Source organism: Schistocerca cancellata, chromosome 10 (assembly GCF_023864275.1).
Source record: "Schistocerca cancellata isolate TAMUIC-IGC-003103 chromosome 10, iqSchCanc2.1, whole genome shotgun sequence".
NCBI lineage: Eukaryota > Metazoa > Arthropoda > Insecta > Orthoptera > Acrididae > Schistocerca > Schistocerca cancellata.
Genome location: NC_064635.1, coordinates 64,456,970 through 64,480,433, shown reverse-complemented (window position 1 = coordinate 64,480,433; position 23,464 = coordinate 64,456,970). Strand labels below are relative to the sequence as shown.

The 23,464-nt window shown below is 40.8% G+C and overlaps 1 protein-coding gene across 1 annotated transcript in view; it reads right to left on the bottom strand.

Annotated features, from left to right (window-relative positions):
* Positions 1 to 2,681: 2,681 nt before the first annotated feature.
* LOC126106634 (1,5-anhydro-D-fructose reductase-like) overlaps positions 2,682 to 23,464 on the bottom strand; it is a 62,503-nt gene continuing 41,720 nt past the window's right edge. Inside the window, exons 6-7 of the mRNA XM_049912989.1 lie at positions 14,023 to 14,120; positions 2,682 to 2,814 (exon numbers count right to left, since the gene is read on the bottom strand). Coding sequence (XP_049768946.1) covers positions 2,772 to 2,814; positions 14,023 to 14,120 — 141 coding nt within the window. The 3' untranslated portion in view covers positions 2,682 to 2,771. The remainder of the gene's footprint in view (positions 2,815 to 14,022; positions 14,121 to 23,464) is intronic.

Below are 23,464 nucleotides of genomic sequence, written 5' to 3'. Positions count from 1 at the left end.
TCCGGTGTTTGATGCCTGTGCCAAATCTTCCAGGCTTGAATACGTGATTCAAGTGCTCTATAGCAGTATGTTGTCCACGACGTGTTTCCTTTTCCGTGGTGGTTGACCGAATTTTCTAGGTGACTGCTGGATAACGGGAAGGTGGATAACGGGAAGAGAGGATATATTGAAGGGCAAGTTCGCATCTCCGGAGTTCGGATAGTCTCTTCCCGTTATCCACCAGGCCTCAATCTCCGCTAATTTTAAGTTGCCGCCACTCATACCTCACCTGTCATTCAACAACGTCTTTGCCTCTGCACTTCCGCATCGACTGACATCTCTACCCAAACTCTTTGCCTTTGAATATGTCTGCTTGTGTCTGTATATGTGTGGATGGATATGTGTGTGTGTGTGCGAGTGTATACCTGTCCTTTTTTTCCCCCTAAGGTAAGTCTTTCCGCTCCCGGGATTGGAATGACTCCTTACCCTCTCCCTTAAAACCCACATCCTTTCGTCTTTCCCTCTCCTTCCCTCTTTCCTGACGAAGCAGCCGCTGGTTGCGAAAGCTTGAATTTTGTGTGTATGTTTGTGTTTCTTTGTGTGTCTATCGACCTGCCAGCGCTTTCTTTTGGTAAGTCACATCATCTTTGTTTTTATATATATATATATATATATGTGTGTGTGTGTGTGTGTGTGTGAAGAACTATGTTTTTGCAGTTATTACTATGAGTGTGTGCTATGTTTCATAAAGTGCGATTCCTTGATGGTGTAGCATACTGTCAGGGATGATGGAGAAGGGTGAATGTATGAATTTGAGGAAAGAGACCAGGGCATGGAAACGACCGAGTCTCATACCTCTAATAGTGGAACACTTGTACCGGCACTGTTGTCGCTAAGACTGTCAGGTAGGCGACTCTCAGAGATGATAGTATGGACCAAAACAAGAGAAAAAGTCTAGTAAACATGTGTCTAAAGTCCACACCTCGAGGGGTATGAGCACTTGTTCACCTACGCTAATCTGAGACACATCTCTTCCGCTGAATGTGACCATTGCTCTTAAGATATGCACAATCAAGTGCTCGTAGCTCTTAAGCTATGCACTTTAGGGGACATGTTTGTTAGACATTTTTGTCTTGGTTTGGTCGTCTGCAGTTTACCTACCTTACAATCTTAGCAACGTCAATGTCGATACATGTGTCCCATTGTCAGAGGTATCCGGACGATTTTCGCTTATAAATATCTTCTCTGTCGTTTCCGGACCAGGGTCCTTTACCTCAAACTGGCACATTTACCCTTCTCCATCATCTCTGAAAGTTTGTAACATGATCACGGAATCACCTGGTATGTGTACATATGTCTGAAAGGAAAATGAGTGTACATGTGTGCGAATGTATGATCTTTTTCCATCTACAGCTGTTGAGGTGGTGCGATTTAGCTACTCAAACGCGCGTTTGTATTTCATCAACCTATCTTCTAAGATACGTTGTACAGTCAGTTTTGACTACCGCGCTCCTACGTTTATCCAAAACCCAAATTGGTCTTCTCCAAAGTCGGTTTTCACTTTTGCCCATTCTTCAGTAAATAATTTTGCAGTCATTACTTATTAAACTCATCATTCGTAATATTCACACCTGCCAGCTCTTGCCTTCTATGGAACTGGAAGTCTTCGGGAAGTCTATTTGATACACCTTGTATACCAGGTGGAACGGGTTTTTTCATGGTTGATTCTCCTAAGAATCTCAATAATTCTGAGGTAATGCTGTCTACTCCAGGAGCATTATTCGACTTACGTCGTTTAGTGCTCTGTCAAATTCCTCTCGCAATGTCCCCACCTCGTTTTCAAATGGTTCAAATGGCTCTGAGCACTATGGGACTCAACTGCTGTGGTCATCAGTCCCCTAGAACTTAGAACTACTTAAACCTAACTAACCTAAGGACATCACACACATCCATGCCCGATTCAGGATTCGAACCTACGACCGTAGCAGCAGCGCGGCTCCGGACCGGCACCTCGTTTTCAGCTAATTCTTCTCTTTCCATAGTATCTTGCACTTCGTTTCCTTTGTATTGCACTTCAGCACATTCTTTCCACCTTTCGACCTTCCAATTTTACTTACTAGTGGACTGCAATCTTATGTCATGTTACTCGTACATCTGTTTCTCTTTCTTCCAAAGATTTCTTTCATATTTCTCCTATTGTCATCTAGCCTTTCCCAGAGCCGTAAACGCCCTACAGATTTTTGTTTTTCAAAGAGCCATTCTTCCTTTGTCATTTTTCCCTTTCTACTAATGTCTCTTTTAGGTGCTTTTCTTCCTCTTCGCCCTTTTCGCTTCATATTTTCTCCTCTCGTCAACTGAATTCAGAATACACGAGTTGTCTAAAAATTCCCATTGGATCTTGCTGATTTGATCCTCTGCTGCCCTCATTACCTGATTTTTCAAATCTACCCATTCTTCCACAGTAATGATGTTCCCTGTTTAAGTGAATCGTGTGATCCGTCCATTGAAACTCCCAGCAATCTCTTGTTATTTCAAGTTATCCGCTTCTAGGTAGTTACAAGCAAGTGATTTTCAATACAGCAACGTGAATGGAGTTTGAATGGAAATTTATAATAATAACAGGCATTACTGTGGTTTGTTAAGAAATTTGTTTTTATTAGTAATGTAATAGTACAAAGAAAATGTCAGGAAAACATTTTCAAAGGTGAAGGATTATTATGTGATGCGGGCACATTTCAGTCGGAACCACACTGCTGACTCTTTGTGTAGTTGCAGTCTTCTATTCCTCGGAACTAATAGCGTTCAAACCAAGGGAATTCTGGGTGCTTCCCAAACCTGAAACAGAAGTGCAAGAGTTGGAAAGTACACAGTAAGTTATGGAGCTATAATGTAGGGCTAGTGTGATAGATCAAATTTTTAAGAAGAAGAGCTGGAGTATTTATTTCATTCGTAAGAATCGCTTCAAAAAAATGGTTCAAATGGCTCTGAGCACTATGGGACTCAACTGATGAGGTCATTAGTCCCCTAGAACTTAGAACTAATTAAACCTAACTAACCTAAGGACATCACAAACATCCATGCCCGAGGCAGGATTCGAACCTGCGACCGTAGCGGTCTTGCGGTTCCAGACTGCAGCGCCTTTAACCGCACGGCCACTTCGGCCCGCAAGAATCGCTTCGATGAATTATTCATTCACCTAGTTTTTAAACGAAGGTGCGTCGGGTTCCATTGTATGAACATGAACCTGTAACAAGTAAATTATTGGGTTGGTGCATAAGTTCGTAGCGTTTTTCCGCCAGTTTACTAAACACAACTTATATACAGGGTGTTACAAAAAGGTACGGCCAAACTTTCAGAAAACATTCCTCACACACAAATAAAGAAAAGATGTTATGTGAACATGTGTCCGGAAACGCTTAATTTCCATGTTAGAGCTCATTTTAGTTTCGTCAGTATGTACTGTACTTCCTCGATTCACCGCCAGTTGGCGCAATTGAAGGAAGGTAATGTTGACTTCGGTGCTTGTGTTGACATGCGACTCATTGCTCTACAGTACTAGCATCAAACACATCAGTACGTAGCATCAACAGGTTAGTGTTCATCACGAACGTGGTTTTGCAGTCAGTGCAATGGTTACAAATGCAGAGTTGGCAGATGCCCATTTGATGTGTGGACTAGCACGGGGCAATAGCCGTGGCGCGGTCCGTTCTTATCGAGACAGATTTCCGGAACGAAGGTGTCCCGACAGGAAGTTCGAAGCAATTGATCGGCGTCTTAGGGAGCACGGAACATTCCAGCCTATGACTCGCGACTGGGCAAGACCTAGAACGACGAGGACACCTGCAATGGACGAGGCAATTCTTCGTGCAGTTGACGATAGCCCTAATGTCAGCGTAAGAAAAGTTGCTGCTGTACAAGGTAACGTTGACCACGTCACTGTATGGAGCGTGCTACGGGAGAACCAGTTGTTTCCGTACCATGTACAGCGTGTGCAGGCACTATCAGCAGCTGATTGGCCTCCACGGGTGCACTTCTGCGAATGGTTCATCCAACAATGTGTCAATCCTCATTTCAGTGCAAATGTTCTCTTTACGGATGAGGCTTCATTCCAACGTGATCAAATTGTAAATTTTCACGATCAACATGTTTGGGCTGACGAGAATTTCATACGGGATACTCTACCTGTGCTGCTAGAACATGTGCCTTTACAATTACGACACAACATGTGGTTCATGCACGGTGCAGCTCCTGCACATTTCAGTCGAAGTGTTCGTACGCTTCTCAACAACAGATTCGGTGACCGATGGACTGGTAGAGGCGGACCAATTCCATGGCCTCCACGCTCTCCTGACCTCAACCCTCTTGACTTTCATTTATGGGGGCATTTGAAAGCTGTTGTCTACGCAACCCCGGTACCAAATGTAGAGACTCTTTGTGCTCGTATTGTGGACGGCTGTGATACAATACGCCATTCTCCAGGGCTGCATCAGCGCATCAGGGATTCCATGCGACGGAGGGTGGATACATGTATCCTCGCTAACGGAGGACATTTGAACATTTCCTGTAACAAAGTGTTTGAAGTCACGCTGATGCGTTCTGTTGCTCTGTGTTTCCATTCCATGATTAATGTGATTTGAAGAGAAGTAATAAAATGAGCAATAACATGGAAAGTAAGCGTTTCCGGACACATGTCCACATAACATATTTTCTTTCTTTGCGTGTGAGGAATGTTTCCTGAAAGTTTGGCCGTACCTTTTTGTAACACCCTGTATACGTAACAGAGACTTTAGATATCAATAATATACTCTCCTTCACTATTTACAACAGTCTACCAACGTTGGGGTAACTTTTCGATTCCGTGACTGTAGAAATCTTGTTCCGAGGCGAAGGACTCGTCGAGCCATATTCGAAGGGCATTCTCATCCGCAAAGGAAATTCCTCGGAGGTTGTTAAATAGAAGAACGCAAAAGGTGGAACCCTGAGGGAGCAAGATCGGGTGAATAAGGTGGGCACGAAATGACTTCCGAACCCAATTTCTCTACAGTGTTTTCTATCAGTCTAGCAGAATGCGGGTGTACGTTATCGTGAAGTACCAACACTTCATGCAATCTTCCTGGTCGTTGGTCTTAGGTAGCGCCTGCTTGTTTGGGCTCAACCATTCCTTTCTTTTCATTACGTTAGCATAAAGACACCATTTCTCGTCATCAGTAACGACAGAGGATAGGAATGGTCGGTGTTTTTCACGAGCCAGTTGATGACAAGCAAGAAGTGATACATACACTACTGACCATTAAAATTGCTACATAAAGCAAAAATGCACGTGATAAACGGGTATTCATTGGACTAATATATTATACTAGTACTGACATGTGATTAAATTTTCAGGCAACTTGGGTGCATAGATCCTGAGAAATCAGTACCCAGAACAACCATCTGTGGCCGTAATAACGGCCTTGATATGCCTGGGCATTGAGTCAAACAGAGCTTGGATGGCGTGTACAGGTACAGCTGCCCATGCAGCTTCAACACGATACCAGAGTTCATCAGGAGTAGTGACTGGCGTATTGTGACGAGCCAGTTGCCCGGCCACCACTGACCAGATGTTTTCAGTTGGTGAGAGATCTGTAGAACGTGCTGGCCAGGGCAGCAGTCGAACATTTTCTGTATCCGGAAAGGCCCATACAGGACCTGCAACAATCGGTCGTGCATTATCTTGCTGAAATGTAGGGTTTCGCAGGGATCGAATGAAGGGTACAGCCACGGGTCGTAACACATCTGAAATGTAACGTCCACTGTTCAATGTGCCGTCAATGCGAACAAGAGGTGACCGAGACGTGTAACCAATGGCACCCCATACCATCACGCCGGGTGATACGCTAGTATGGCGATGACGAATCCATGCGTCCAATTTGCGTTCACCGCGATGTCGGCAAACATGGATGCGACCATCATAATGCTGTAAACAGAACCTGGATTCATCCGAAAAAATGACGTTTTGCCATTCGTGCACCCAGGTTCGTCGTTGAGTACACCATTACAGGCGCTCCTGTCTGTGATGCAGGGTCAAGGGTAATCACAGCCACACATGGTCTCAGAGCTGATAGCCCATGCTGCTGCAAACGTCGTCAAACAGTTCGTGCCGATGGTTTTTGTCTTGCAAATGTCGCCATCTGGTGACTCAGGGATCGAGACGTGGCTGCACGATCCATTACAGCCACGCGGATAAGATGCCTGTCATCTCGACTGCTAGTGACACGAGGCCGTTGGGATCTAGCACGGCGTTCCGTATTACCCTCCTGAATCCACCGATTCCATATTCTACTAACAGTCATTGGATCTCGACCGACGCGACCAGCAATGTCGCGATACGATAAAACGCAATCGCGATAGGTTACAATCCGACCTTTATCAAAGTCGAAAACGCGATGGTACACATTTCTCCTCCTTACACGAGGCATCACAACAACGTTTCACCAGGCAACGCCGGTCAAGTGCTGTTTATGTGTGAGAAATTGGTTGTAAACTTTCCTCATGTCAGCACGTTGTAGGTGTCACCACCGGCGCCCACCTTTGTGGATGCTCTGAAAAGCTAATCATTTGCATATCAGGGCATCTTCTTCCTGTCGGTTAAATTTCGCGTCTGTAGCACATCTTCGTGGTGTAGCAATTTTAATGACCAGTAGTGTATATGGCCAGATGCTGTTTTTTGTGGTTCTGGCTTAGTACATGCTGGACCTACAAAAAACCGATTTTTGAACATTGTGCATTGCATGCAAATGTCGCAAGATGGTGGAATCATCACAGTTGATCACATTTGCCAGTTCTCGAGTACGCTGATGTGGATCATTGTTGTGTTATGCGTTTAAACTATCTGCATCAAATCTGGAAGGTCTTCCTGAACCTGTACAGTCACTAATCTCAAAACGATCAACCTTAAAGCGAGAAAAACAATTTTCTTTGCGTGCTCTGTCCAATGACGTTATCCCCATACACGGCGCAAATGTTTCTGGCTGCCTCTGCTACTGTTACCCCTAAAGTGAAGTCAGTCAGAAGAATAAGTAGGAAATGTTCCAATTTCTCCAATTGGCACTCCATCTCCTAGCGTACACAGCTCACTCACTATCTCCAAATGACAAAATGACAGTATGTAAACTCTGTAAGTAGGCTGTTTATTTTTTCTTATTGGTAACGCCACGTAACGCTCTGTATGAAAATCACTGGCTGTGCTGTGTGCAGTCTGTGGCTAGTTTGCATTGTTGTCTACCATTGTAGTGTTGGGCAGCGGCAGCTGGATGTGAACAGCGCGTAGCGTTGCGCAGTTGGGGGTGAGCCGCCAGCAGTGGTGGATGTGGGGAGAGAGATGGCGGAGTTTTGTAATTTGTCATGAACTGCTATATATATTATGACTATTAAGTCAAATACATTGTTTGTTCTCTATTAATATCTTTCATTTGCTAACTATCCCTATCAGTAGTTAGTGCCTTCAGTAGTTTGAATCTTTTATTTAGCTGGCAGTAGTGGCGCTCGCTGTATTGCAGTAGTTCGAGTAAGGAAGATTTTTGGTGAGGTAAGTGATTTGTGAAACGTATAGTTTAATGTTTGTCTGGGCCATTCTTTTGTAGGGATTTTTGATAGTCAGATTGCGTTGCGCTAAAATTATTGTGTGTCACTTTAGTGAATGTTTGAGTACGTTCAGTTTTGCTCAGCTGTTTGAAAAGCAAATAGTGTAAGAGGTTTATCAGCACAGTCGTGTACAATTGCTCAAAGGGGACGTTTCATATGTCGACCCTTAGCCTAGGATACCTCACTGGAATCTTCTGAATTTTTCTTGTAGTTTGTGTATTTAGTGTAGCTTTTGTTTATTGCTAGCACGTAATTATAGAGAGAATTTCCTTGGTAGTTGTGGTTTTTCATTGTTGCACAGTAAAACAGTTGTGGCATGCATGTAGATTTGCACCAAGTATTTCGCAGCTGCAATTAACTAGATATTATTTTCAGTGCTATGTTAATGTGTTCTCTTATTTTTGCTCTTCAAATTGTGTTTTTCTGTGTTATCGTGTGAAATATTGTCACAATAATGGCGTGTGAAAAACGTAACGACTATAAGGCTCACATACTTAGAACATATCTGGTACTGCTAATGAGATTTTAATGCAATATTTTGGTTCACTTGAAAATACATTTGGGATTTAAAGTACTTTCTGTGAGATTAAAGATGACTTAGTATTTGGTTTCTTTGACAGCTACACGGTTATATTACGACACTACTAATGTGTGACATAATTTACATTGTTGCTTTTGCGGTGTATCTGTTTTATATCTGCACAGTTTTTCTGAATTCTTCTGGAAAGCAAAACATGTTTAATAGTAACTTTTGTGGTATAGCTACAATGAGACAGCCTCTTTCGTAGCACAACAATACGTTACAGCACAGTACGTTCTTCACCACGACAATAAGCGTAATAACTAAGATATCTATACGCAAAGCATTTCACTTTTGTTTATCATGAGGTAAGTACATTGTCTTCTGCAGAACTTAGCTTTCGGAGGACGATAACTACGACACTTCCACAGAGATTATCTTACAGCAAGATGCATATTTAGCACTACAGGACACGTATTTGAGTGATTAATTTTGTACTTAAAACATTTATTTTTAAAGATTTTTGAATTACAAAGAAAGTTTTCCATGATACATTTCATTCCATTGCTGTAATCTGTAACACCTGAGGGTATAATTACAATAATCCTCAGGGGGGTACACGCCTACTTTGTGTACCATGTGTTTGGCAAGCACAAGGAGCCCTAGCTAATATGGTATTTGCTTATACAACTTTACACATCGGTACCATATTTCTCTAAAATACAAATTACACAGCTATCTGATCATTTATCTGAGAGAGACAAACTTTTTTATTACGTCAGTGACAGATGTTTACGTGATTACACCGTTGGATAACTTCACACTTAAGAAATTGTATTTTGTCTGTACTTTGTGAATTGTTCATATTTTTTCAGAACCATTGTGATACTATGAGAGCTGTGAATGATGTATTTGGTAAGGGAGAATGATTTTAAAGTACGTTTGAGGCAGATGACACTATTGAAATGAGCAGAGAATATTTTTTTATGGTTTGAAATTATTGCAGAAAGCTACGACGATTTTGAGATTTGACTGAGGTGTTATGATGTTATTTTTACGACGACGATGTGTATTATGCTGTTGAGGTATGTTTATGTCAATAAGATGATGCTACCATATATGAGGAATGTGATTACGTGTTTATATGTATATGAATAATGAATAGAAGTTAGGGACTCTTGACTTGTGAAAAAGGATGTTGGAAACCAAGAACCGTACTTTAAGAGTTATGAAATGTGTGTAAATGCGTGAATGTATCACAATGCCGGCGAAAATTTTTTTGGACGCTGTTATATTCATAGGATTTTGTTTCTACACATTTGCAACGTAAATTCTCGACCTTTGAAATTTTTATATGAGACTGTCACTGTAGCGGAAACTGCTGTCGTAAATATTTCCGTAAGAAAGTTAAGTGACCACCTGCACGTGCGTCGTCGGCACACAGCTGTGTCAGACACCTGGAGAACAAGCCATTAGGGTGTGCCTTTCCAGAAGCACAGGTAGAAAAAAAAAAAAGGGAGGCCATTGTCCTCGCTATTGACATTTCCTTGTTGAAAGCATACTGTGGAGCTTGTAATTTATGATATTTACTAAAATGCCTAATGAAATGATTAGAAACATTTTACATCTATTGTCTTTGTAGTTGAGAGATTGCTCATTTTGTTTAATATCTGGTTTCCAGCTGTCTTGCAGCATTGGTTTCATAAAATAAAATTAAATGCATTTGCTAATGTGAACACTTTCTGTCAACAGATCTATTAAATAACTATTTTATGATCCACATTCTTCGAAATAGGAGCTCTTGGAATGGAAAGAACAATAAGAAGGGACTAGTAACAGTAACTGTATACATAATATTCTTTTCAAGTACATGGTAATATTTCTTTTTACAATAAGTTGTTGTGGTGCACCACTTTAATTACATAGACATTAAGATGTGAATAGACATTTCCCTTATCTGCATTGTTGTCTTTAGTGTAATGTTTTTTTCTGCTTGAGCTATATCATGTTTAGATATAAGTTATTTCTGCTGCTGTTTGCCAGGCATAGTGTTACTGAATTTCACTTTGTATTACTCTGTTAAGCTAGTTTTACTACTGATTTATTTTTAGTTGCTGCACATTGGCTCATATTAGTTGTAGTATTGCAATTGCTTTGCTAATTTCTATAATGCTGCTTGCTTCGCAAATCTGCATTTTTTTAATTGCTGTTTATATTAATTGTTTTATGTGATGCTGCATTGCCTCGTCCCTTGGTATATATATCTGAGCTCAGTAGATTTAAGTTAGCTTAAGAGGGGTAGACTATATAAGAAACTAACTATGATGATTTGGAAGAAATGTATTGAGAAGCTATATGAAAATGGTTTGGGAAAAAAAAGGATACTGTACAGTGGAGAAAAACTATTTTTGACAGAGGATGTGAACACAATACAGAAGGCAGGCTTAGATAGGACTTTTGGGAATAATGATGAATGAAGGGAGATCTCCAAGAAGCAAAGAAAGTTTTGTTTGCAAAATACTGCAATGAAAGAAACCCTGTCCTTTCCTTTTGTGTTATCCCACTATGTGTTTGGGTACCCGTGTGTAATTATGTTCTTCCTGTCTTTATATGTTTATCTGATAAGACTTATGTTGTAGAATTTTTCTAATACTCAGCTACATTCACTATGATGAGGAATACTGTTATCCTCAAATATACTTTGCATTAATAATATGGTATTTTCTTTGTAAAGATGTTTAGACATTATGTATTCTGTTCTGTTTTAATGCTCATGTGTGAAATTGATGTTTCGAGAGTGATTCTGATCTTTTATTTTTGTACTCATGTCATAATTCCTGTAACACTGATGTATATGTTTATTGCTATTCTGTTGTAAAGCCTGTATTACTACAAATGTTATCTGTATTGTTATGTTTTTAATGATGTATTTTGTACCTTTGTAATTGTATTTTTATGTTCTAATATTGTAATTGACACCAGTTCATCAAATTAAGTAACTTGTAAGCATTCATTTCACTGCATACATTTTTGTTGGTCATAGTATATGGACAATATGTGAGAAGTAGGGACTGTTAGTGCTTGCACATGTGTTAATAATTCAGCAAGGGACTGGATAACAGCATTGCTGTTTCTAAGGACAATTCCAAAAAAATTGTGAGTGCACAAGTGGTGGTTATGGACTTGCTCTATTATCCGCAAGACTCTTCAATGGTTGCAACAGATGGCTGCTGGCCGTCTCTACAAGGACTACAGTGGGTCTGCATCTTTGATGGCCCACCAATACCATTATTTCTACAAGGACTACAGTGGGTCTGCATCTCTGATGACCAACCAATACCACAATCTCTACCAGGACTACAGTGGGCCTGTCCACTATTTCTACAAGGACTGCAGTGGGTCTGCACCTCTGGTGGCCCACCAATACCACAATCTCTACCAGGACTACAGTGGGTCTACTCTGTGATGACCTACCTACCAATCTTCTTCAAAACGTCGAATGACTCTGCTGTGGGTTTGCTCTGTTGTGGCCCATTACCTGTCTGCATGTCAAGAGTCAGCACTGTCTTTCCGTTGGAAGGACAACACTACTTCTTCAAGACTGCATGGAAATCCACTACTTCTGTGTGCAATTTCTGTTACTAATGAGACTTTGTGAAAAAAAAAACTGTAATTCCTGTTATGATGAATGATCAGGACTATCTTTATGGACTGAGAGAAAATTTTAGCTTTTGACCAACATTGTATAAATAAGTGTGTGCATTTGATATCTTTGTTATTGTAATTATGAAAAATTTTTTCAAATCTGTATTGGCCACTGCCTAAAAAAATTTTTAAAATTTTTTGTGGGGAGCATGGGGGCTATGTAAGTAGGCTGTTTATTTTTTCTTATTGGTAACGCCACGTAGCGCTCTGTATGAAAATCACTGGCTGTGCTGTGTGCAGTCTGTGGCTAGTTTGCATTGTTGTCTACCATTGTAGTGTTGGGCAGCGGCAGCTGGATGTGAACAGCGCATAGCGTTGCGCAGTTGGAGGTGAGCCGTCAGCAGTGGTGGATGTGGGGAGAGAGATGGCGGAGTTTTGTAATTTGTCATGAACTGCTATATATATTATGACTATTAAGTCAAATACATTGTTTGTTCTCTATTAATATCTTTCATTTGCTAACTATCCCTATCAGTAGTTAGTGCCTTCAGTAGTTTGAATCTTTTATTTAGCTGGCAGTAGTGGCGCTCGCTGTATTGCAGTAGTTCGAGTAAGGGAGATTTTTGGTGAGGTAAGTGATTTGTGAAACGTATAGTTTAATGTTTGTCTGGGCCATTCTTTTGTAGGGATTTTTGATAGTCAGATTGCGTTGCGCTAAAATTATTGTGTGTCACTTTAGTGAATGTTTGAGTACGTTCAGTTTTGCTCAGCTGTTTGAAAAGCAAATAGTGTAAGAGGTTTATCAGCACAGTCGTGTACAATTGCTCAAAGGGGACGTTTCAACTCAAATAGCAACAGTTAAGGGGAGGTTTACCATCTTTGGTCCGAGAAAAGCATGTTCTTTGAGAATTTTTTTCTCGGTATGTGTTACAGATATCAATGTCAAATGTGGCCAAAATGTTAATTGATATTTCCTCTACTGAAATTTTTTAGACCGGAAATGTCGAAGAGCAAAGGTGGAAGTGCCATCGGAACGAAACAAATTTTCGATGTAGACCTCCACACGCGGTATGTCACAGGTCTGAAATCAAAATTGAGTTGACGTTAGCGAAGTATATAAGATTCGTTAGATGTTGTACCTCGCTTAAGTTATTTGGACCATAGGAAACAAAACGGCGGCCATTTGAAAAAAGCAGGGTTTTTTCATCGATTTTTCGACTTCATCCGCCAAGTAAAAATATTTATAGTTGATGGCTCGGAATAAAAGTGGTACAACTCCTAGACAATTTAGTTAGTTTCGTTCGAAACAAAGAATCATGCCAATCGGTTCAGTAGATTCAGTAGATAGAGAGTAATAAAAAAAACGTCATTTCGAGAAAAACGCGTTTGAAGTTTTGACTGCATATAAATGCAATATTATGCAACGTATGTTCAATCTGCTATTCCGGCTCCATAAACTAGTCCTTCCTCTTCATCACAGAGGGCGTTCTGCTCGACCTGGGCCATCCTACGCTGCTCCAGAGCCGCTCGTACGGCCGGTGACAAGCCGTTTTCGGCCGGTTGAATCCGGTGGTCGTCCGAATGCTTGGCGAACTGCGTCGAATAGAGTCGCAGGGTGACGTCCATTGTTGTCATGGTCTTCAGAATTGCTGAATACCCTTCGTTGAAGCTGCTCACTGCCAGGAAAGTCGCAATGTCCACAGTCTTCGCACCAGAATGCAAATGCTAGGGGGGTTTAACTTCCAAACACATGCGTTCAAACTTTCATTTGAATTTTGTGTGTTTCCTCCTAAGCACCGGTACAATAATTCGTCCTCCGAAAGAAAAAAACTGGTGCATGAAAGAGGCCGATTTCAGGCAGGTGAATTTTTTTGTTCAACCGCGAATAACAAACATTTCCGTCCCGTATTCGGAAAAACCGTTTCAAGGGTGGAATCTAAACACTTTCATGGATCCAAAAATCGATTTTTTGAAGCAAAAGATAGTAAACCTCCCCTTAACTACAAATAAAAATGACAATTGATAAATAAAGCCATAGCAACCGAATTACCAACATACAAAACAAAAGCGCTAAGAACTTATGCAATCACATAATAGATAGTAAATGAACTTACGGTCGTTATTGTATGACCGACAATAAATATCTGAAAAGAGTAAAACGTCTCTCGCAAAGAGCCGGGTTAAGCGAACAGGTATGTAAGTGGCATGAGTGCGCAATGAAATTACAAAAAAAATGAATACTGTGGTGTAGTTACCCAGGGAGAGAGTGCTCGCTTCCCAGTCGGCCTTTCCGTCCTTTGTCCAGCGCTTCCAGCGCTTCCATATCTTCTGGAGAGAGCTCGAAATCAAACACCTGAAAGTTGGTAAGTTTTACATTAATTTAAGTTAGTGTAGTTAACATGAGTTCTTAAATGTGAGTCACAGTTTAGACAAAGTAAGAGTGTGCTTTTACCTAGAATTGAGCTGTAATGTACAGTGACGATGGGAGAACTGCAACACACAGAAAGAGTGGCCCGCCGAAGTCTAGTTGCACATGATGTGTAGAACTGATCATAAATGTGTAAGGCTAGAGAGATATGGCGCAAAGACGTCTCGAGTCGTTAGACAGTGAGAGGCACAGAATGAAAAGCCTTTGGACGAATAATATGGAAATGTCAAAGCAAGTATCATTACGATTCGTAAACTCCAAACAGCATGATAGTGGCATGCCCGGGGTAGCTCATATCTTACCTCCACGTTGTGAACGCTAGTCCGTCACGCTTCACGGTACAGTTTGGAGCGGTCGCCTGCTCCGTGGTACATACTACCCGCTCTACATACGTTCCTAGTATGGGATTCCACACGACGTTGATATGCACGTGGTAGTAGCTCTGGTGGATTTCCACCCAATTTCGTTAACGCTGTTAATTTTTTGTTCTTTTCAGGTTTTACCACAATTGGCCATAAAACAATTCACCACACCAGAAGAGGTTTTAAAGGCGTTGTAAAGGCAAATGTCGATGGATTCTGATGATGAGGATGAAGAAAATTTGGTGAATGTTTCTGAGAGACATCGGCTAGCGCATTATCTGATGATTAGGCCATCGACAATGAATTCTAACCCCTGCAGCGCTTGCATCAAGAAGAAGGACAGCTACCCGAAGAAGCTAGATATTCTAAGCTAGAGAAAGGTTTAGAAACAATAATGACCAACACAATACTAAAGTCTAAATATGCCAAAACGCCTACAAAAAATGTAGTATTACACTTTGCCTCGGCTAAGGGTATCGCTAAAGGCATAGAGGACTTCGTTCTAAATGAAGAAATGACTGAGATATTGGTGAAATACACAAATCGGGAAATCGAACGAATAGCCGGGCGACTCAGTTCTGTCCAATAGTATGCCGCAACCGCAGACAAACTTGAGATGGAAGCGCTTGGTGAGTTGCTATATAGGCAAAATTGACGAATTGTTTTCAAAATTGACGAATCCCCAATTTTACGATTTACAGTGTCTAAAAAGCGGTTAGAATTTCTTATCTGTGCCCTCAGATTCGACGACAAGAAAACATGAGACCAAAGGAAACAAAACGACAAATTGCGTCTTTTCGAGAGTTCTGGACTCTATTTACCAGTCTACATCTATATCTACATATATACTCCGCTAGCCACCAAGCGGTGTGTGGCGGAGGGCACTATTCGCGCCAAAGTCGTATTTTCCCCCCTCTGTTCCACTCGCGGATCGCGCGAGGGAAAAAGTGTCATTCATGAATATCTTCATAGTCAGCTCCAAGTATTCACCACGGGACATAAAGATATTGAGTATCTTTGGTCCGAATTTAAAAGTATTGTCCACCACGTGCTGGAGAAATATGTGCCTAGCAAAAGTATAGGGGAGGGAACGGATCCACCTTGGTTCAACAAATATATTAGGAGGTTGCTGAGAAAGCAGAGAATTTTGCACAGTCGTTTTAAACGTAGTCACTGCCCCGCTGACAAACAGAAATTATGCGAAATGAAAGCAGCTGTCAAAAGGTCAATGAAAGATTCTTTTAACGGCCCTCTTCCAGTCCCGTGGAACTTTCCGCTGTTCCAATGGTCTCTGACAGATGATGGATAAGAATGGTGCCATATTTGTAGCATAGCAACATAAAATCTTACGGGGATACTGTCCTTGTTTCTGCACCCAGTTATAAGCGTGTAGTTTTCCCAGTCAATGGACGCCAGATTAAAGTCTCCACGTATAAATAATGGGTAATTTGGATATTTATTTCCTATGAAGTCAAGACTTTCCCTGAAACGTTCTGCGACGTTTGTTGCGGATGCTGGTGGCCATTATACGCCGTTTGAATACTTGACTGTAGTTGAAACGTTACTTAGCTTGAGAGGACGCTGCCCTTTTAAAACATTTATGCCAAAAAAAACCTGGCAAATATGGCTTGAAAATTTGCAGTATATATGGCGCAAAAACATTTTATTTTTTGGATGTTATTCCTTACGCTGGGAAGGAATCACAGAAAAAAGAACCAGTAAACCTTTGCATGACAACGAGGTGTGTTTTACAGCTTTGTGAATCTGTATGAAACACAAACAGAAATATCACGACAGAGCATTGGTTCACAGTGTGCGAACTGGCCGACGAGTTGACTAAAACGAAACTCTCAATAAGCGGCACGTGACGCAAAAGTAAACCGCAAATGCCACCGCACATGGGTAACTCCAGGAAAGCACCTCCGATGTCATCTTATTTTCTCAACGACCTTGATAAAAAATGGTTCAAATAGCTCTGAGCACTACGGGACTTAACTGCTGAGGCCATCAGTCCCATAGAACGTAGAACTACTTAAACCCAACTAACCTAAGGACATCTCACACATCCATGCCCGAGGTAGGATTCGAACCTGCGACCGCAGCGGTAGCGCGGTTCCAGACTGTAACGCCTAGAACCGCTTTTTTCCCCCAAAAAAAACAGCAACAAAAATGGCTACAATGAAATGACATAAATAAGGAGACAGATAATTGCAGTCATAAATTACAGCATTCAAAGAATGGGTCTTTAGCAGTAGCACAATTTAGCACCTTCACTGTCACCTTCAACTGGTGGCAGTTCAGCATGCACATTTTCCTCTTCTGCAGCCTGAGGTTCCTCATCATCATTTCCCAGACCCAAATTAATCATTCAGTAAATCCTTGATGTGTGTTCCTTCCAGGGTAAATTACGTGGACAGAAGAGCAGTCCTGAACAGCGACATAGCAAAATACTTCACTGCCTTGTTATTTTTGTCAGTTCCAGCCTTCTAAACGCATCCATAGGGAGTTCAATATCTTCTTTTATATCAGACACCAGATGTTTGTCGCCATATTCTTGTATCTGCCGTACTACTGATTTATTTTTCGTGTGTGATTCGCAGGTGAGGTTAGGGTCGGGAACGTGACCCAACCCATTCCCTCTGTACTAGGAATCCAGTTCCTAACCTATACCCATTCTGTTGAAGACAATTCGGAGCATGTTACCATATTTCTTATTGTGATTCTGATATTTAAGTATTTTCTCGAATTCATTTTCCATATACATCTTGTATTCAATATGTTCATCGCTCCCAATATTGTTAAAAACATAACTTGTATATTTGCCCATTAACCAAATCACTGCGTTATTTTTTGCCTGAGGGTAGTAACTTTCCTCTGGTCTGAAGCTGAAGTTCTTGTTATTTGAGCAATTTTCTCCCCGGTCCACCTCCAATTGATAATCCGATCTCCACATGTGTAACGATGAGGCACACCATCAACGAGGTTGCATTTGCTGCAGAGGTTTGTGTCACTTAAACCGATGGCAAAGAGACGCTCATTAGTGCTGATGATGTTATTGACTACCTTGTACCACGCTGTTCTCACGTCAGACGAAAGAACATCACTACTGATATTTTTCCAGACCACATTCCATGCTATTCCAGCATATTTGGTTTCTATGTTATTTTTCCTTTCATGTTTCCGTCTTTCAGCTAAAATCGCCTTTGCTGTAACGTTTTTGGAGTTTAAAAGTTTTTTGCTGAGATAACATAGTTCAAGACAATACTCCCTAATGTGTTTCAGCTTAAAACTTATTTTTTGTATATTTATCGGCGGCTCTACTCTTTCTGGCCTGACAATATCGTATAGTTTTGCTGTAATGCACCCTGGATCATTACACGTTATGCTCCATGTTCGTTTGACATACAATGCCATAGCTTCAGACTTGATGTCGGTTAGACCCATCGGCCACTCCGGCCTGCACCCTGATAAAATGCTCGTTTCTTTTACACCAAGCAAGTACAAAAATGTTATTATTTTTTATCATTCATGTATGAATCACCTGGAACAGAAGCGCACTCCCAAAAACCTGAACAACTGTGTCGCGATAAGAGCACCAAACGTAAAACTCGAAGATGGCCACTCTGGTGTTTTTAGGGAGTTCTGGATGCTGCTGGAGTGAACGCGCTCGTACTTTAAAAATTCAGTCGCCCCCACACACACGGTTTCTCTAGTAGGGAACGTGGTCGATTTCTTAAAAGACTTTTCCTTGATATAAAGGAGCCAATTACAAAGGAGATAATGCTCGTCTACCAAGATAACTTCGACTCTCTATCAAGAGTTATCTCGGCGAAGAAGAAGGTGAGCAGGAATATGGAAAGCTACCAGAAAAACCTCGTCGATGTGATTTTTGGAATGAAAATAAGTACAATAACGATATAAAATGTCGTTCTTTTGTACAAAATGCCATAGACATTTGTGTGGTGAACGTAAGAATGTGGCTTCTTCCAATCGTCTTGACATGTAGCAATATAATAATAATATTTACTTTATGTTTTGTTGTTGTTGAATTGTTTTATAATCAACTAGCGAACCTGGTAATGTTTCGCATTTGCTAAACACCTATGGAAATTGCGTATACATCCTAAATTCCCTGTCCCCATCTCTCTCTCTCTCTCTCTCTCTCTGCTCATCTTCTCATTGCCCTCTCTCTGTCCCTACATTTCCTCCTTCCCCCATCTCTCTGTGCATAACCCCCGTCCCTGCCACTGTGTCTACATCCGTCTGAATATTCAGTACAGTGTCGTGTTAAAGTGTGAAGCAAATCCGTCAAGACTTTTTGGAGATTTGTAGTAACAATACTCTCCCCTTTATAAATTACACACATATGTTTACAGGGATGGCTAGAGGACAAATGTAAGGATGTAGAGGATTATCTCACTAGGGGTAAGGTAGATACTGCCTACAGGAAAATTAAAGAGACCTTTGGAGATAAGAGAAACACTTGTATGAACATCAAGAGCTCAGATGGAAACCCAGTTCTAGGCAAAGAAGGGAAAGCAGAAAGGTGGAAGGAGTATATAGAGGGTCTATACAAGGGCGATGTACTTGAGGACAATATTATGGAAATGGAAGAGGATGTAGATGAAGATCAAATGGGAGATACGATACTGCGTGAAGAGTTTGACAGAGCACTGAAAGACCTGAGTCGAAACAAGGCCCCCGGAGTAGACAACATTCCATTGGAACTACTGACGGCCTTGGGAGAGCCAGTCCTGACAAAACTCTAACATCTGGTGAGCAAGATGTATGAAACAGGCGAAATACCCTCAGACTTCAAGAAGAATATAATAATTCCAATCCCAAAGAAAGCAGGTGTAGACAGATGTGAAAATTACCGAACAATCAGTTTAATAAGCCACAGCTGCAAAATACTAACACGAATTCTTCACAGACGAATGGAAAAACTAGTAGAAGCCGACCTCGGGGAAGATCAGTTTGGATTCCGTAGAAATACTGGAACACGTGAGGCAATACTGACCTTACGACTTATCTTAGAAGAAAGATTAAGAAAAGGCAAACCTACGTTTCTAGCATTTGTAGACTTAGAGAAAGCTTTTGACAATGTTGACTGGAATACTCTCTTTCACATTCTAAAGATGGCAGGGGTAAAATACAGGGAGCGAAAGGCTATTTACAATTTGTACAGAAACCAGATGGCAGTTATAAGAGTCGAGGGACATGAAAGGGAACTAGTTGTTGGGAAGGGAGTAAGACAGGGTTGTAGCCTCTCCCCGATGTTATTCAATCTGTATATTGAGCAAGCAGTAAAGGAAACAAAAGAAAAATTCGGTATTAAAATCCATGGAGAAGAAATAAAAACTTTGAGGTTCGCCGATGACATTGTAATTCTCTCAGAGACAGCAAAGGACTTGGAAGAGCAGTTGAATGGAATGGATAGCGTCTTGAAAGGAGGATATAAGATGAACATCAATTAAAACAAAACGAGGATAATGGAATGTAGTCGAATTAAGTCGGGCGATGCTGAGGGAATTAGATTAGGAAATGAGACACTTAAAGTAGTAAAGGAGTTTTGCTATTTGGGGAGCAAAATAACTGATGATGGTCGAAGTAGAGAGGATATAAAATGTAGACTGGCAATGGCAAGGAAAGCGTTTCCGAAGAAGAGAAATTTGTTAACATCGAGTATAGATTTAAGTGTCAGGAAGTCATTTCTGAAAGTACTTGTATGGAGTGTAGCCATGTATGGAAGTGAAACATGGACGGTTAATAGTTTGGACAAGAAGAGAATAGAAGCTTTCGAAATGTGGTGCTACAGAAGAATGCTGAAGATTAGATGGGTAGATCACATAACTAATGAGGAAGTATTGAATAGGATTGGGGAGAAGAGAAGTTTGTGGCACAACTTGACCAGAAGAAGGGATCGGTTGGTAGGTCATGTTCTGAGGCATCAAGGGATCACCAATTTAGTATTGGAGGGCAGCGTGGAGGGTAAAAATCGTAGGGGGAGACCAAGAGATGAATACACTAAGCAGATTCAGAAGGATGTAGGTTGCAGTAGGTACTGGGAGATGAAGAAGCTTGCACAGGATAGAGTAGCATGGAGAGCTGCATCAAACCAGTCTCGGGACTGAAGACCACAACAACAACACATGTTTACATTGCATATATTACAAAAACGTATAGCCTATTGCCTATTTCGATCCAAATGTTAATTAGAATATCGTGTAAAAATTTGAATTAAATCGATCAAGAACTTTTCGAGATGTTTGGTAACATCGTTTCCCCTTTACATATTACATATGTATTTATATATTACACACATAAAACTGTCAAACTGATTTTTTTAATATGAAAACATCTGACAGCAGAACTGTCGAACTGAACGCAATTTTTGTCTTATTTTATTTTTCATAACAAAAGTACCATTACCATTCCCAATTACGAACACATAATAAAGGTCAACCAAATCGGTCGGGCTGTTTTCGGGTGATGACCTTTCACAACTGACTTTAATTTTCGACTTTTCCGGTGGATTATATAAAAATTTTCTTTCATTTAAACCTTGTTCTGACAATTACGAACACAACAAAGACAAAAAAATCAACCAAATTTGTGCAGCCATTCTTAATTGATGATGTTTCATACATACCGAATCTAATGTTGATTTTCGACTTTTCCGTTAGATTTTTCCAAAAACTTTCTTTCATACGAACCTTGTCTTGGCAATAACCAACACCACAACAAAAAAATCAACCAAATCGGTCAAGCCGTTCAAGGGAGGTGATCTTTCATACATGCTGCAATTAATTTTATTTATTTAGATTGTCTGTCTTGCTGGACTGTAGTTATCTAGTCAAGTGATGTGATGAAAAGTACCTAGGCAAAATTTGGAAGTTTGTAGTAAGTTCCTATGCGACCAAACTGCTAAGGTCACCGGTCCCTAGGCTTACACATTACTTCATTTTACTTAAACCAACTTACGCTAAGGACGACACACACACCCTTGCCCGAGGGGGGATTCGAACTTCGGACGGGGGAAGCCGCGTGGACCGTGACAAGACGCCTCAGAAAAAGTACCTAGGTGTCTGTGACCTCGCACTAGTATAGTAATACTTTTAAGGCTGAAGATTTTTGGCATACAGTTACGTGTTACCTATTTCTATAAAATGTTTCTTTTTATTGTTTATTTGTCCCAACAATAACGACAAATATTTGATTTGTTAATATCAGTTATGGTACATTTAATTTAGGGTGTCCATTCGTCCCGTTTTTCCCGGGACAGTCCCGTTTTTACCAAAATGTCCGCCCTCATCTCGTGGTCGTGCGGTAGCGTTCTCGCTTCCCACGCCCGGGTTCCCGGGTTCGATTCCCGGCGGGGTCAGGGATTTTCTCTGCCTCGTGATGGCTGGGTGTTGTGTGCTGTCCTTAGGTTAGTTAGGTTTAAGTAGTTCTAAGTTCTAGGGGACTGATGACCATAGATGTTAAGTCCCATAGTGCTCAGAGCCATTTGAACCAAAATGTCCCGCTGTCCCGAAAGTGTTTTGGGGGACGCTCAAATGTCCCGTTTTTTATGATTCCGCTTGGTTAGAGTATTTTAAGTTACTGGTTGTTTGACTTGCTATTAACTGCGCAATTATTTACGCTAGGAAGCGTGTGATGACTTTCAGCTAACCCCAAACATGTACCGAACTGTCAAAAATCGCAAGTAATTTTAAATATTAAAGAATTCTGTTTACTATTTCTCACACCTTTTAAAGCATTTGACTGGGTTAATACTGAAAAGGAGCAGCTACAGTGGAATGATATTCAGGACTGTTGTGTTTTTGTTAAAATTATTGTACCAAATTTTCCTGTTGATGAAGACGAACTGTTCGATGAATTTTCATGTGCACAGAAATTCATAAAAAGTGAAGGAGACAAAGAAAGTGTTAGTGCAACGTGGTGTAAAATATTTGCTTATTTCAAAAGTAAAAACATTAACATGAAAAACATGATTCATTTGGTGGAGTTTTGTCTGGCAATTCCTGGGTCAAATGCTGCTGTGGAACGTGTGTTTTCGTTAGTGAACTCTTTGTCGTCAGATGAAAAAAAAAAAACAGAATGAAAGTTGAAACAGTGAGGGCCTTGCTCATTGTCAAAACACACTTTAATGGTGTATCGTGTACTGACTTTTATGATACAATTTAAAACGAAAATGCACTTCTTGATAAAGTACATAAAAGTGAAAAGTACGGTGATAGTGTGGCAGAATAATTGTAAAAAGTGATTTGGGATAATCTGAGAGCACGTTATAAAGGTAAACTGGTATCTGTATTAAATTTAGTCAGTACAATATTTATGTCCCGTTTTTTTCTTCATTGTCCCAGGTTTTTCACTAATTTATTTTAAACGTCCCCTTTTTCAATGAAAATGAAATGGACGCCCTAATTTAATTATACTTAAAAATACAGATTTATTTCAGTGGGTGATATCCAAACCGACGTAGTTGTTAATGTCCTTCCAGTCCACCTTGTGGCCTGATGGTTAACTGGTCTCAATAAGTGCCGGATTTTTCACGGAGGCTCGAACGGTGATTTGATTTTGTGTCTTTTGAGCAGGCAGATTATCTTATACGATACTGAACCTCAGAGCGGCAGAAATGTAAACTTTGTTCTTGCACCTCGTCCGCGGTCTTATGCTTGAGGTCAGTCCATTATTTGGCAATCGTTGTAGCAGTTATTCCTGAAGACCTTGCGTAGGTGGCACAGTTCACCGGGCAGGTTGTCGTCATTGTAGCAACATTTGTGTGGCAGTGTGCTTCTGTGCTGGGTGATGACGGGTGATGGTGTGCGAGTATAGTTCAGAGAGGGTATGCGTTTCGTATGGATGTTGCAGTCAACGCCCCCGATTCATTTCCGGTAGAGG